We start from the raw sequence: 14939 nt of genomic DNA, 5'->3' as shown, positions 1-14939 counted from the left end.
ATTTATTTTGATAAAATATATAATTAATTTTTTATGCTTTTAATAAACTAATTAAAAAATATAAATATTTTTTTAAATATTTTTTTTAAAATAATTTGTATGCAATATCAAACACAAGGAAATAATTTAATTTGTGACACTGCAATGTCAAACGTACAACACAAGGATAGAGCAAAAGTCCAAAAATCACGAGAAGCAGCTAAAAAATACCAAAAAGATGATGATAGCATAGCATGCAGAAGATTACAGCCCACTCCTCTTCAACCTGTGCTATATATAACTCTCTCTCACGCATGCTTCAAAGAGAAGAGATCCTCGCACCCTATGTGTAGAGATTGTTAAGCCTATAGCAACGCAACATTATACATCACAGAATATTTTTTGGTTTTTGCCTAGGCTTCTTTCTCTCAAAAACAGGACAGTGAGGAAAAACAGAGAAAATGGAAGCTTTTTACTATCTGGTTTTTGGGGCATTAAGTGCTGTAGTTTTAGGAATTGAGCTAAGCAAGACAACAAAAGATCGAATCAATACATCTCCTGCTTTCAATTCTTTCAAGAACAATTACCTTGTTGTTTACTCTCTTATGATGGGTAAGTGTTCCCTTTCTTTCATTAAAAATTCAAACTTTTTAGATCTATCATTATCTTTATATGGATCTGATGTGATTTATGTGTTTTTGATTGGTTCTTGGAGGTGGGTTTATTAGCATTTTTGTGGGATTGGTTTTGTTGATGCTGAAAGCTCAAAACTTTATGAAAACAATGAGTCGTGTAAGAATGTGGGATTTAGGCTGTGTTTTTTGTATGGCGGGGACATTGGATCTGGATTTAGATTTTTCATAAATTTATGGGTCTTCTTTTGTTTGTTTTGTCTACTACTTAGTGGAGGGTCGGTATTTGGTGCTGTAAAGGTTTGAGCTTACTTTGCGTTTTGTACAGAAAGGCAAGTGTCTGCCTTGTAAACTGATCACGGAGATTGGATCTGGTGTCTTTGATATGTCAAAATAATGACTTCATTTGGGATTTATTTTTCATTTTGATTAGATACTTGAATGATCTTGTTTATTTTGTTGAATTTTAGTTAAGCAGTTTTTTAAGGCTTTAGCTGGATTTGAAATTTCTTAATTCTTGCCTTTAGTATCAGAGCAGAGCTTGTTAATTCAGTTGTTTCAACAATTATGTTTATGATAAATTACTGTTTTTTGTGGTGACAGCTGGTGATTGGTTGCAAGGTCCATATGTTTACTTCCTTTACACTACGTACGGCTTTGGGAAAGGGGATATTGGGCGGCTGTTTATTGCTGGTTTCGGGTCCTCCATGCTGTTTGGGACAATTGTTGGATCGTTGGCTGATAAACAGTGAGAGTTTCCTCCGAGTTTTGTTATTGTTTTCTAAAAGTTCTCTTTCTTTTGCTAAGTGTGCTCTGCTTGGTTTTATATCAGGGGTCGAAGGAGGGCATGTGTGACTTATTGCATTACCTATATACTGAGTTGCATTACCAAGCATTCTCCTCAGTACAGAATTTTAATGATAGGCCGTATCCTGGGAGGTATCGCCACTTCTCTCTTATTTTCATCATTTGAGTCATGGCTGGTTGCGGAACACAATAAGGTAAAGGATCGTGTTTCTGCTTTAGTGCTATTTGTTATTACTGGCTGCATTTAGGTCTAGAAGAACAAATAATTAAGTGATCACTTGGTATGTCAGAGAACCTCCTAAAATTAATTGGTTCAAGATTTCCAATCCAAGTTTCTGCTATAGCAGTTTCTACGTGCTAGTCTTTGCTAAAATCAATTCAATCTAATCAGTAACTGATGCCTGATTACCTTTGAATGTTGCCTATCTTAATTCTTCTTTATTTCGCTTTACTGGTGCAGAGGGGCTTTGAGCAACAATGGCTATCACTGACATTTTCAAAGGCGATTTTTCTGGGAAATGGTCTTGTGGCAATTTTGTCTGGATTGTTTGGAAACCTTCTTGTAGATACATTTCAACTTGGTCCTGTGGCTCCTTTTGATGCTGCTGCATGCTTTCTTGCAATTGGAATGGCTATTATTATGTCATCATGGTCAGAGAACTATGGAGATCCTTCAGAAAACAAGGACTTGCTTGCCCAATTTAGGGGTGCTGCTGTGGCCATTGCTTCTGGTAGAGTCCTCTAGTTGCTTTGCATGATGCATTCATTGTTCCTTGTGGTGTATGGCAAGCTAGTTTGTTTTCAGTTTGTTTCTTCCTTGTTTTCAACATTCCTTCCCCATTTTCTTCCCTTTTCCTTTTTTCTTTTTTTCCTCTGAATTATGTTAAATATTGTTCAGATGAAAAAATTGCTTTGCTGGGTGCCATTCAGTCTCTGTTTGAAGGTTCTATGTATACCTTTGTGTTCCTTTGGACACCAGCTTTGAGCCCAAATGATGAAGAGATTCCTCACGGATTTATTTTTGCTACATTCATGTTGGCCTCAATGTTGGGAAGCTCTCTTGCATCTCGGTTGATGGCCCGCTCATCACCCAGAGTAGAGAGCTACATGCAGATTGTTTTTGTTGTTTCATCAGCCTCTCTTTTGCTTCCTATTGTATCCAGTGTATGTATAATTTCCCATCCATTCTTTTACTCCTTTCTTGCCCCTTTCAATTTCTCTTATTAATCTTCAGTTTCTCTGACATGGAACAGTTCTTAGTGCCACCTCCTAAAGAGAAAGGTGAAGGCATCTCATTCTCAGGCTGTCTCCAGATACTCGGCTTCTGTACCTTTGAGGCTTGTGTAGGGATATTCTGGCCTTCCATTATGAAGATGAGGTCCCAATACATTCCTGAGGAGGCCAGGAGCACCATCATGAACTTCTTCCGCATTCCACTCAATATCTTTGTTTGCATTGTTCTGTACAATGTAAGTTACTAGCTTTACTGTGTATCATGACTCATTAGGAGTAGCAAATGTAGAATTGCTTATAGAGCTGAAAAAACCCAGATTAATTTCCAGGAATTTATGAATTTATGCCAGTGCATATTAGTTTTGATAACCCTCAGTGGAAAAAGTGCACTGGTTTAACATTCGACTGGTTAAGACCAACTCCATTGGTAGCCATCTTCAGCATGACCAATCTGTAACCTGGAAGTAGTTTTTTGCTCCATGCTTACCACCTTCCCCCTCCCCACCCATCCTACCATGACTGGAAACACCGAGTGTCTCTTGTTTTCGTTACTAACTCGTTCTTTGGTTTTTGATTTGAAGGTTAATGCTTTCCCTATCACCATTATGTTCGGCATGTGCTCGATTTTCCTCTTCATGGCATCTATCTTGCAGAGGAGGCTCATGATGATTGCAGACAAGCCAAGTAAATATTTGCCTTAATCTTTGCTACTTCTGTTGAACTTTGATATAAATGCAGTGCTCAGTTCATTTTACATTATATTATGCCTGCTGCATGGTGGGAGAAAATATGGTGCTAATGGTTCCAATACTTGCCTGTTGTGAATTATTACAGAGACAGAAGAGTGGTCGATGAAGGAAAGGGATACCGAGGCAGAGCCGCTAAACATCTGATTAATCTCTACACAGTAGACCGGAGATTTTTGGAAACAACCATCCAAGTCATTCTATACATTTGCTGTGCTTCCAACTAGATGTGATTTAGCCTTGAAATTTAACAAGGAGACTATAGTGGTCTGTCCTTCAAAGAAAAAGGAGATACAAATATTTCTCTTGAGCTTCTATAATTATCATTCTTTTTTGGCTGTCACCTGTTTGACAGAGTAGTGTATTAGCAGTCTTTTCTTTCATCCCCTCCTTGCTTGTTAGGAATTTGACATGTCTCCAAAGTAATTCATGTTATTCTTCTCAAAGCTTGGTCTATAATTTTGTATCTACTGCAAGTGTATCTGGCTTCTTAATAGACTCGCCTGCTTTTTCATTTTTTTGGTTTGAAATGATTTTTTTGAGTGTTTTTAGGAGAATGGCCGGCCATGTAGAATCACTAAAATGCTAAAAAACACATGCGCTTCACTAGCAAAGAAAGTTGAGTCGTTTGGGACTTGAACGGATGATTGGCTGTTGAATGTCAGTAGATCAATGCTTGTGGCACCTTTAGCTTTTCATGGAAGATTTAACGTTGGGATTAAAGTGTTTTTTTTATGTTGTGGTTTAAGGTGTTTTTTTTTTATATATATATATATAAATATATTAAAATAAATTTTTTTTATTTTTTAAAAATTATTTTTAAAATTAGCATGTTAAAAATAAATATAAAAACTATTTAATAAAAAATTTAAATCTAAAGTAACGTGGTTTCAATTATGTTTTCAAATGTGGTTTTAATAATATGAAAATAGAGAAAAGAAAAATCTATAAGATAAAGATAAGTTTTTATACCAAAATAAAATTTTCATGAATTTCGTGTGTAATTTACTTTTTAGTTCATTTTCTTTTAATTTTATATTTTTATGATAATTTAAATCTAATTCCATTAAATTATGCTATATAAGGTTAAGTTGCACTTCACCTGAACAGTAAATCAACCCATATATTTTTGTTATTTTGTTAATTAGGTTATTAATCATACTACACCGCGGCTTAAAAAAATAAAAATTGAAGGTTATTTTTTAAAAAAACATCTAGAATATATAATTTTTTTTATATTATTATTAAATTTAGTATAATGAATTAGATTTGAAAACTCTTTTTATTTAGCTCAGATTTAAAATTAAATTGGTAAAAATTTATTAAGATGGTAAAAAAGTAACAGACGATACTTTACCCACGAGATTGCAGCCTGGATTCCGACCACGGCGAGAAGAATGAGCGAAGGGGTTTTTGGCCAGCGGCGAGGAGCGAGGCATGCTTTTGAGCAAAAGGGTCAACACGCCACTCAAACAAGCATTTCAGCAAAATGGAGAGCTTCTGGGGCCACTCCGCCACCTTAAAAACCAAAAGTCACGTGATGGTTTTCCACCGAGATGATCGGACAAATTGGGATATGCAGTGATGGGAGTGCTGACTCGGAGACTGATTCAGCCATGATAGCTGAAGAAATATCCCATCAACATGGAGATGCTATTTGGGATTGTCTGTCAGATCATTGATTATGTTAAATTGCTTCTCAGTAGCCACCGTGAATTTGTACAAAGGGCTGCCAATGCTGCTAGATAACTAGAAATATTTGTTTCCTGCTTAACAGAGACTTTCCTCCTCCATTTTTATTTTTATATTTTTTTATTGATATAAGTATTCAGACCAACCTATATAAATGCACTAATTTCATGAGTTTAAAATTAATAATCAGAAACTTTAAAATTTATAAAATTTAAATTAATGACTTCTATAGAACAAATCTAAATTCTAATTAATTAAGTTATATCTTTCAAAGTTACATTACTTATAATTATAAGCTATGTTTAATAAGCTACACATATTTGTATAACTCTTATAATTATAGTGAAAAAAGTTATTAATTAGTAAAAATATTTATTAATTTGATGGAGTTTAATCCAAAATGAAATTATTTTTATCCTTTTAAAAAATTAAAATAATTTTGTAAATTTTTTTCTAGTATTTGTTAAGTTTTTTTTTTAATATTTGCATCGATTTTTTTTTCTTTTTCATTGTGTTTACAGTATACTAGTAAAAAAAATTAAAATTTTTATTTTATTTTATTTTATTTCTATCTCTAAATATTTTAGTAATATTAAAAATTTATTATTCAAAACTTAGTTATAATTCTACACAGAAATAAAATTCATTGAAAGAAATTGAAGAGAAAGGTTGCCTCAACGTTGGTGATTAAGGATCATGACAATTTAAATACTGGATTAGCTTTGTTTTTATATTTTAAAAAAATTTAAATAATTGTTGAGCTGGGTATTTAGATTTTAATTTATTAAGATCATGTTCTTTGGCTGCATAAAAAAAATTGATATTTTTTTAATGTTTATAATAATTTTGATGTGTTTATATTAAAAATAAAAAAATAAGAAAAAGTAATTTTTTACTGTTAATTCCTCTTTCTCATTACTCATTACTAGTAAATTTGAAAAAAATCATGAAATAAAGAAATATATAAAAATTGAAACCTAAAAAGGTAAATATAAATATAAAAGATAATGAAGAAATAATAAATCAAATCTAAAAAATATATAATCCGCAAGATCATCCCCTTTCAAGATTTATTTTTTATTTTTTATTTTCTTATACTTATCCTTTTAGTTTCAAATATTTTCATCCATTTCATATAAATCTAAGATTTTATGCCTTTTATTTTCATTTTTTTAGTATTTCTTTTTATGTTTCTTTTTTTTCCTCCACGATTTTATCGAGTATTCGTAGCATATTCCAAGAAATATCCAAAAAACACTGTGCAAAAAGATGGATTAACCGTATAAAGAAACTTAAAGTGTGGGAGTAAAACTAAGAAACTATTTTGTTGAGGGACTACTTGTATAAAATATAAAACCTATGAGGATCTCCAAAGGTCAATAACCCCACCCCTCATTTTCCTTTGTTCCCTCCTCCTGCCAGGTTTATAGGCAGGGAAGAGGATGAAGGCGATAAAAAGCTAATCTTGATCAGAAATTCTCCATGGATCAAGAGAGAATGAGAGCAAAACAAGAACAGCCCATTATCAGCAACGGAGCCAAGAAGACAAGGGATCAGCCAAATCTGACAGAATGTCAGTCTTGTGGTCTCCGCATCTCCTCCCATAAAAGACTCGAAATTTTATACAGTGAGTGGCGAATCATCCTTCTTTGTACGAAATGTTTTAATCTTGTTGAGTCTTCCGGGATTTGCTCTTATTGTTTCAGACAATCATCTGATAAGACTAAGTGTTTTCGTTGTTGCCAATGTAAGAGGGTTGTTCATAAATCATGTTTTGCAAAACGTAAGGCTGTCACCCCTTGGTCGTATTCTAGTTGTGGTGGTGGTGGTGATTTTTTTGTTTGTATAGATTGTTGGGTGCCTAATTCGGTTGCTAGTAAGAGGGGGGGAGTTTGTAAGGATAGCAAGAGGAATAGCGGTAGGGTTTTGGGTAGAAGTTTGGAGGATGCTAATTGTGTGGTACAGGAGAAGGTTGAGGCTGCGGTTAGGGCTAGGGATTTGGCTGTGAGGAAGGCGTTGGAGGAGAGGAATGCGGCGGATGTGGCCAGGAAAGCATTGGATATGGTGGCTAATAATGGGGTTGTTAAGGAGAATAATGATGTTGATGATTTTGAATTGGCATTTCGGTTGCATCGAGCAATAAATAGCTCGCCCCGGATATCGAGTAATTTGTGCTTGGTTAATTCAAGTTGTTTGGGTGTTGCTAGGAGAGGGGAGGGTAATGGTAAAACGCGGATTAGAGATTCTGATTTTAGGAATCCCAGTGCTTGTGGAAAGCATGATGATTTTCTGAGTAAAAGTGTGGACTTGGAGTGTCGGAAATCGAATGGAATTGGTGATGGTAAAATCAGACCTAATGCTAAGAAAGATGGAAATGCGGGCAAGTGTTCGAAGATGGGAGAACAGAGCTTTTCCAGCAAATTGATAGACTCAAGGGGGAATGACCATAGTGTGAACTCTGGTTCTCAATCTTTTAGGGAACGAAATGAGTCTATGACACCTGATGATAAAAGTTGCAAGGGAAAAAATGACCGCTATCTGCTGAAGTATAGTAAGAGAAAGTTAGATGAGAGGTTAATTCCAGATGGTGGACCCAAGTTCCTCTATGAAGGCTTGCACTCAGGACTTGCACCTCAGCAATGGAACAGCTGCTAAGGTGTTCTAAAGAATTGTTGGGGATCTGTCAAGGATGACACCAAATCTGTAGATTTACCTATAATTTTCCGATAGGTTCTCAACTTTTGAGGTTTCCAAGAGTTAAAACAATGTGCTTTCCTTTATGTATGAAATTCTTTGTACTTGTGATCTTTCATATTACATTCTTAAATTCAATCTTTGTGCTTTCTGTTTTCTATCTGTAATTACATCTCTTACATGCTCTCTTCTCTGGCCGTGCTGGTTACTCTTTTACTTGTATCATATGAGCATGCTTAAATAGAAATATCATTGATATTTAACCTGAGTGACTGACGATGGCACACTTCCATGGTATTAGAAGGAATGGAAAAGAAGCCAATTTATGGAAGAATGCAGAAAAGATCTGTTCAGGATTTTATATCAGCTTTATGTGGCTGTTAATTTATGTGCCAAACATGTCCTTTCCTCGGTGTCATTTTGAAAATTGTGAATGTGGATAATTAGCTTAACTTGATAGAGTTTTGTTTCTTGCTTATGGACTGTTTCACTAAATGTTGCTTATTTCGCAATAAGTTGCTACAATTGAATTCATTCTTGGAAGTATATTGTCTCTGGGATGCTATGTTTAATTAGCTCCAATAGAATCAAAATACTGATAAGTTCGTTCTTCATATAAGGACTGACATTTTGCTCCTGCTTCTCTGTTATGGACTGCAGACACCTCTCTGATCTTGTGCCTTGTATTCGACTGTTTTGGTTGATGATGCTTGTTTTGTGAGAAATCTTATTTCACTATGCATTCAGTGGTAATGTTGCTGTTGCATTAATCCTACTGATTCTAATCTGTTGATGCAAATTATGAGGCAGCAATACTCCAATTGTTTCTCTGGGTTTAACAACTGTTTCTGCATTGCTACAGCTGTTTCTTACTTGGCTGATTTAGTTTGCAGGAGTTGATTCTGGCTTTAACTTTGTTATAGGCAGTCTATGAAGTCCTACACTTTTGACTGGCCCATGTAATTCTCTCTCTTGTTGTAGGTTTTGGCTCCTTTGGCTGCATTTTGTGTACCAAACTGGCTTAGGCTGATTTAGTTTGCAGGAGTTGATTCTGGCTTTAACTTTGTTATAGGCAGTCTATGAAGTCCTACACTTTTGACTGGCCCATGTAATTCTCTTTCTTGTTGTAGGTTTTGGCTCCTTTGGCTGCATTTTGTGTACCAAACTGCCTAGACTAAGCCTTTCTTCTTGCTCCCTGACCCCTGTTGGCGTCCTTAGCAAACTTCCACGGTTTGGTTGAAAGATCACATCAATCAACCATTAGGAATAGAATGAATTAATTTGGATGATCCCAATACCCCTAGTCGAGATGGTGGTTGTAAGTATTTGTTCATGGAAACTGAGTTAAAAGACATGCAGGACAGCAAAAACACGAGAGTTGAATACACTTGCATGTTGAAGTATTGATTAGTTATGCATTCATGTGTTCACTGTATGCTCATTTGGTTATAATTTTTGAAAGTTAATCTTCAAGAACATCAAGGGAATCCTTGTCACTCCAACCCTGTCAAAGAATCACAGGTAAACACACCTTTCTCTATTTAGTTGTCAAAAGCTCAGCTTAGTTTCTTTCAACATGTGAAGTATTTTCTAAACAAGTCGAAACTTTTTCCCACAGCCTTAACTGCTAAACAAGCTCATAGCAAGTGAAAGCTACGATTATAATGATGAAGCTATAAGAGTTAGCCCTTCTACACCAAACTTCATGATTAACTCTGTGGTTCAAATGTAATGAAGAAGAAAGGAAACAGCTCAAGATATATTTTAAGAGTTGATGGAAAAATGGAGACACATTGGTTAAATGTTTCCTTTATTCAGTGACTCAATATATGTAATTCCCTTGGTTTATGCTATATGAGAACTTCTTTTTTTCATTTTCTTAATTCTAACATGTAATTTTTTTATATATAATTTATCTTACTTTCCAACATTGTAGAACATAATTTGAAGAAAGAAATTGATTGCTCAGATAAGGTACACGCCACAAAATTAAGATGGAAAGATTACCAGCAGGCAGCAGATCTGTCTTTGAATATTCTGTTGGTTAGCTGGTTAGAACAACAGAACCGTGCAACTGCTGAACAAGGTCAGGTGACACCTTTTGTTGCTTTCTATTTCTGTCACTTCGACATTTATCAGTAGAATTCTTTTATGGGTTTTATAGATTTTCAATTCTACATCTTGATGGTGTTCTTTGACATTTAAATTGATTGATTTTTACTTCGATGAATGAGTGAAATATTGATTTCGAGGAGAATTGAGATAGGGGCAGCCCCTCTTTAAAGATGATAGGAGATGAACACCAAGCATCTGAAAACTTTCAAATTTGTGTCCCAGGGATACATGTGGTTTAGCAGGGACACAGTTGATCCTGGAAGAACTGTGTATGTGGTCTTTGGAATTTATGCTGAGTGGCAAGGAGCAAGGCATTTTATTGTGCAAAAGAGACAACATGCTACTCAAAGAACAAGCAGTTCAACATTATGTATGGACATATCCTAGGGCCAAACCCCAACTTCTGAAAGTCAACGTTCATGCAGCCTTCAAATGGAGTGTAATTGATGCTCCCATGCAGTCATTAGGGTACCATGCACAGACCACAGGGGTATAGTTATAGGTGGCCTTTCACTCGGTAGAAGGTGATGAGGTGCTTTACATGGTGAAGCTTGATTTGGCTCTCAGAGAGGCTATCAAGAAGATGGGACTCTGCCATTAATGTCGCGGAAGCAATATCACACCAACATGCAGGCCTAATTGGGTATCCAACGATTGATAAATGGTTTTTGAGCATCCAGCGAGATTACATGTAATAGGAATGCCGCGCAGTAATATATTTGGATAGCCAGAAATAGATGTAATTCTACATGTCATGTTCAGTTCAATCTGTAGAAATGGAAAAAAGCAATCAACCCACTAATGTATACGAGTGAAAGAGCTTCACTTTTAAACGTTTAGGGGTGAAGGTAAATTAATATTAGAGAAATTGTTGATGACTTTCTTGTTCATCAAGGGGAAATCCAACAGTATTTGGGTTCAAGGATAAAGTAAAGGCATCGACACTAGAAACCTTAAATTTATCTGAAGATGCTGAACAAGTCTCTAGTTTTACTAGAAGTAAATGTGAAAATGTCCTCGTTGTTGTGTACATTTTTTTTTTTTTGGGTCTAAACCCTGGTATTCGAAAATCATTACATCCCGACTAATTTGGTTAAGCCAGGTTGGTTCATTAAGGATTAAAGCTCTTCAAGTAATGGTGTGTTTTATACATAAAAGTTGAATTCAAGATTTTATTTTAGAAGAATAAATATGGAATGATTTGAACCAACCACTATTGATGTATACAATAACTTAGTTTGCAGTATGAACAATAAGGAAGTGTTTGGGAGGACGAAACACAAGGGTGTATATGGGATAAATTTCAGACATGTTTTTCACGCAAAGACGAAGACAGAACTCTATTTTGTTTGTCTTTCGAAATAAAAATTGAGAAAATTTATATGCTTTCTTGCAGATGGGGCTCAAGGGATGGAGAAAAAAAGAAGACATTTTAATAAAAAACTAAATATAAAAAAAAACAAGTAAAATCAGTGTACTGAAAATGTTGTGATAATGTACGGGTATATGTAATCGCTCACAAAAAGAGGTCGGCAACTAAAATCATAAACCATGCAATTAAGTCATGACTTCTGTCGATTTCCCCCCCCTCTCGATCACAAATTTCGTATTGAAACTAACTAACAATTTAGTTATTTCATGCAATCAACAAGTAACTACCCACAATACAGAATGCTGATTTGATGAAGGAGAAGTATATATTTAATTATGGAGTTGTAGACCATTGATCTAATTAAGTACAGTACTACGATCCTGGCCAAAATAAAAATTCACAGAGATGGAGTCCGAAGTTCCAGACCCTTGCACATGGAATTATATTGAGACACACATCTTAACATGCTCTCCAACCATCTGTACTGGTGCGACCTCGTAAGCACATATCAAGGCAATCTGAGCCATCTTCAAGTGGTTTCTTTGCTCGAAGAACTTGAGTATCAGCACTATTAAGTTTGATGATCCGAATGTCTTTAAGAACCAAGAAACTTGATGATGACTCGATTGTCTTGAAATACATTACAAAGGCTGCAGCAATGTTGATGCTTTGAGGGCAATGTTTATATGTGTGCCGCAAAGACGACTGCATATATTTATTTTTGTTGTTGTTCTGCTTGTATCTATTCTCTAACGATATACAGTTTAAGAGATCTGTCTGATGGTAAAGGAAGTTTCATTCCTTGCTTAATTTTCTAATTCTAAGTAACGATACCTAAGAAAGTTCCTGGCCAAAGGTGCCACCAAGATCAAGAAACCATGGTCTTTTAGGAGGTCAAACACAATAATCCTTCTTTCTCCAAATTCAAAAATTAGTTTTGGGCTTTCTCTCCTTTTTGGTTTTTGTTAACTAAATTGCTTCTTTCCATTCTTTTGGATCTCTCTTTCCGTAATGCAATCTCTAATTCTAATTTAGACACAAATATGGTAAGCTTCAGATAATCATAAGACAGGATAGACATTTAAATTACTCCGTTTCGTAAAATCTGGCACAGATTTTATTTTGATTGCCGGCCTGTAGTTTTCTATTGGATACATGTTGACTGACTAGGTTAACATGTAAGCGATTTGTGAAGGGAGAGTTGGAGATTTTTTTTTTCTTTTTTCCTTCTATGTGATGGCAAGTAACATAATTACTTAATTAACGATCACATATAAGGTAATTAAGAGCGTATGGGTGCCTTTTTCCTTAGAATTTCAACCATAATTGTCAAATTTAATCCCTTTCTTCCGATAAGGTTTCGGATCACTTGGATTGTGGGTTAATTCATTGAATTAGTTAGTTGACTCGGTAGGTTAGATACGTGTTTGAAAGTGTTTTTGAAATTATTTTTTATTTTAAAATATATTAAAATAATAATTATTATTTTTAAATTTATTTTTTACACCAATATATCAAAATGATATAAAAAACATAAAAAAATTAATTTAAAACTAACAAAATCAAAATTTTTTAATTAAAAACACGATCGGACGCAATCCCACACAACTTCTAATTATGATAAAATATTTAATTTTTATAAATATGTTAATTATCATATTGTGCAACAATTATATATCATTCATAATCAATTGATAATGGTGCATGTGAAGAGAGAAGATGTCAAATGTTTTTGAAAATTTTATCTTGATAGAAACTCTATATATAATAATATAATCAATTTGTATCTCATGTGTTAGTGCAGCAAGTTAGAGGAGGTTTTTTTTTTAATTAAAAAAAGGTACAATAGTTTGATTCTTATGTTGAACAATTTAGTTTTTATTGGTTTGGCTAAAATAATAAGGTTTTGATTAGATTAATCATGTTCAGCAAGATTAACTGTTTAACGAATTTGATCTCAAGTACAGCCTAAATCAAATTTCAAGTAATGAGTTTTTGAATCAATCCATCTAGTATTGATGGAAGATTTATTGGTGGGGAGGCCTAGAGATGCTCTATTCTACTTTTAGCTATAAAATTAATTTTTTTTACTACTTCATTTAGAAAGAAAAGAAAAGAAAAGAAGCAAAGTTATGCTGGCAAGGCTGCAGGTTATACGACAGCACACGTGCCTGGGGTGGGGACAAAAGGAGTAGAACGTAGAAGAAAGGAGGAAGTTTGCTTGTGTAGTGTTGTTAATCCTAACTTGTCACGGCAAGGGAGATGGTCTCCTCACTGGCCTGTCCAGACTGATATTCCCGCAAGAAAAAAAGAAAGAAAAAAAAAGAAGAAGATGGATATGATCATGGACAGTGCAGTACGACCTGATCAGTGAGAGAGTGGTTGCATCATCATTGATTACCAAGCAAAGCATGGAAAGAAATGGTCCCATTGTCGCTATGCGAATACACACACAGATAGGGCAAAGGAAGCAGCAGTAGTTTCACTGCAGCCCTAACTCTTGTAAGAGAGGCTGTAGAGTCAATCACACATGTCCTATGGCTTGAAGAGTATCTATCAATCAGTGCTGAAATAAAAAGGAATCAATCCAGCCATAAACGGGACAAGCAAGGCCACAACAGGAAGTGTCAGCAAGCTTTGAGACTTGATCAGATCCCCAGTATGCTGAGAGAAGAGAAGCAGCTCTCTTATGCAAATTTATGGCTTTGCGTGTTTCTACCGAGGTTGTCAAACTCGTCCCACACCAACCCTTCACTCTCCCTCTTCCTCCTCAGCTGTTTCATTACTATTTTTTTTCCAATTACATATTATTCTGTACGTATAAACTAGGGGTATATGCATTAATTATGATCCCTGTTCCATGTGCCAGACACCTATTTATTCTGTTATTCATCCATAAACCAATGCTTTTGAAGGGAATTCATATGATGGACTTGGAAATAACAGAAGATTCTCACTATTTCACAAACTAATGCATAGTAACGTGCGAGGTAGATGGAGACTTTTGTTCTTTAATTTTAAACCGAAAATTTAAGTACAATACACGTTACACACACTCACACGATATCAGGAGCGACGCCGGGGGCTTGTGTGCTGTTGTAAGTTTATGAAAAAAATTATAAAAAAAATTATACGAAGATAAACTGTTTTAAATTATAATATATTTTTTAAAAAAAATTATAAAGTTAAATTCTTTACTAATTTAATATTAAAAAAATTAATAAAGATAATTTAAAAAAAAAAACTAAGAAGGGAAACACTGTAACAATCTCTAATGTTTTATGAAGAATTCTAAAGTTGTAATTCTCAACTAATAAAATCGACAAAAAAAATTCTGAAAAAAATAAAAAGAAAAAATAAAATATAACAAAAAAAAGAAGAAGACAATTTTGAAAAAAAAAAAGAAAAAACAAATAGGGAAAGCTAAAGTTCAATTCTCAACCAACTTAATATTAAAAAAATAAATTCAATAAATATAATTTAAAAAAACATGTGAAGAAATATTGCAACAAAATAAAAATCATATGGGAGAAAAATTATAGCAATCCATAGTGTTATTTAAAAAAAACTATAAAGCTAAATTCTCAACTAGCTCAATATGAAAAAAATAAAATCAACAAAGATCATTTAAAAAAAAAAGAAATAAATCATAAAAAAACCATGTAGGGA

At 34.3% G+C, this 14939-nt stretch overlaps 2 protein-coding genes across 10 annotated transcripts in view; both read left to right on the top strand.

Annotated features, from left to right (window-relative positions):
* The first annotated feature begins 282 nt into the window (after positions 1 to 282).
* Positions 283 to 3913, top strand: LOC105139067 (molybdate-anion transporter-like). The gene is made up of 8 exons (XM_011045382.1): positions 283 to 591; positions 1215 to 1359; positions 1444 to 1612; positions 1879 to 2149; positions 2317 to 2582; positions 2672 to 2887; positions 3233 to 3335; positions 3486 to 3913. Exons 1-8 carry the CDS (start codon positions 441 to 443, stop codon positions 3542 to 3544), a joined length of 1380 nt encoding a protein of 459 aa, XP_011043684.1. The 5' UTR covers positions 283 to 440; the 3' UTR covers positions 3545 to 3913.
* A 2479-nt stretch (positions 3914 to 6392) lies between these two features.
* The window catches only part of LOC105139065 (uncharacterized), a 29563-nt gene continuing 21016 nt past the window's right edge, over positions 6393 to 14939 (top strand). For 5 of the 9 annotated variants that reach the window (XM_011045377.1, XM_011045374.1, XM_011045370.1 and 2 more), the window contains exon 1: positions 6395 to 7153. In XM_011045377.1, coding sequence (XP_011043679.1) covers positions 6572 to 7153 — 582 coding nt within the window. In that variant the 5' untranslated portion in view covers positions 6395 to 6571. Of the gene's footprint in view, positions 7871 to 8913; positions 9305 to 9401; positions 9615 to 9719; positions 9875 to 10120; positions 10370 to 14939 lie in introns of those variants that run through there. The other 4 variants (XM_011045376.1, XM_011045379.1, XM_011045378.1 and 1 more) reach the window with 4 other exon arrangements.

This window comes from Populus euphratica, unplaced genomic scaffold (assembly GCF_000495115.2).
Source record: "Populus euphratica unplaced genomic scaffold, PopEup_1.0 scaffold121.1, whole genome shotgun sequence".
Taxonomy (NCBI): Eukaryota; Viridiplantae; Streptophyta; class Magnoliopsida; order Malpighiales; family Salicaceae; genus Populus; species Populus euphratica.
Note: the sequence above shows the minus strand (reverse complement) of the source record. Positions and strands in the feature narration are given on the sequence as shown.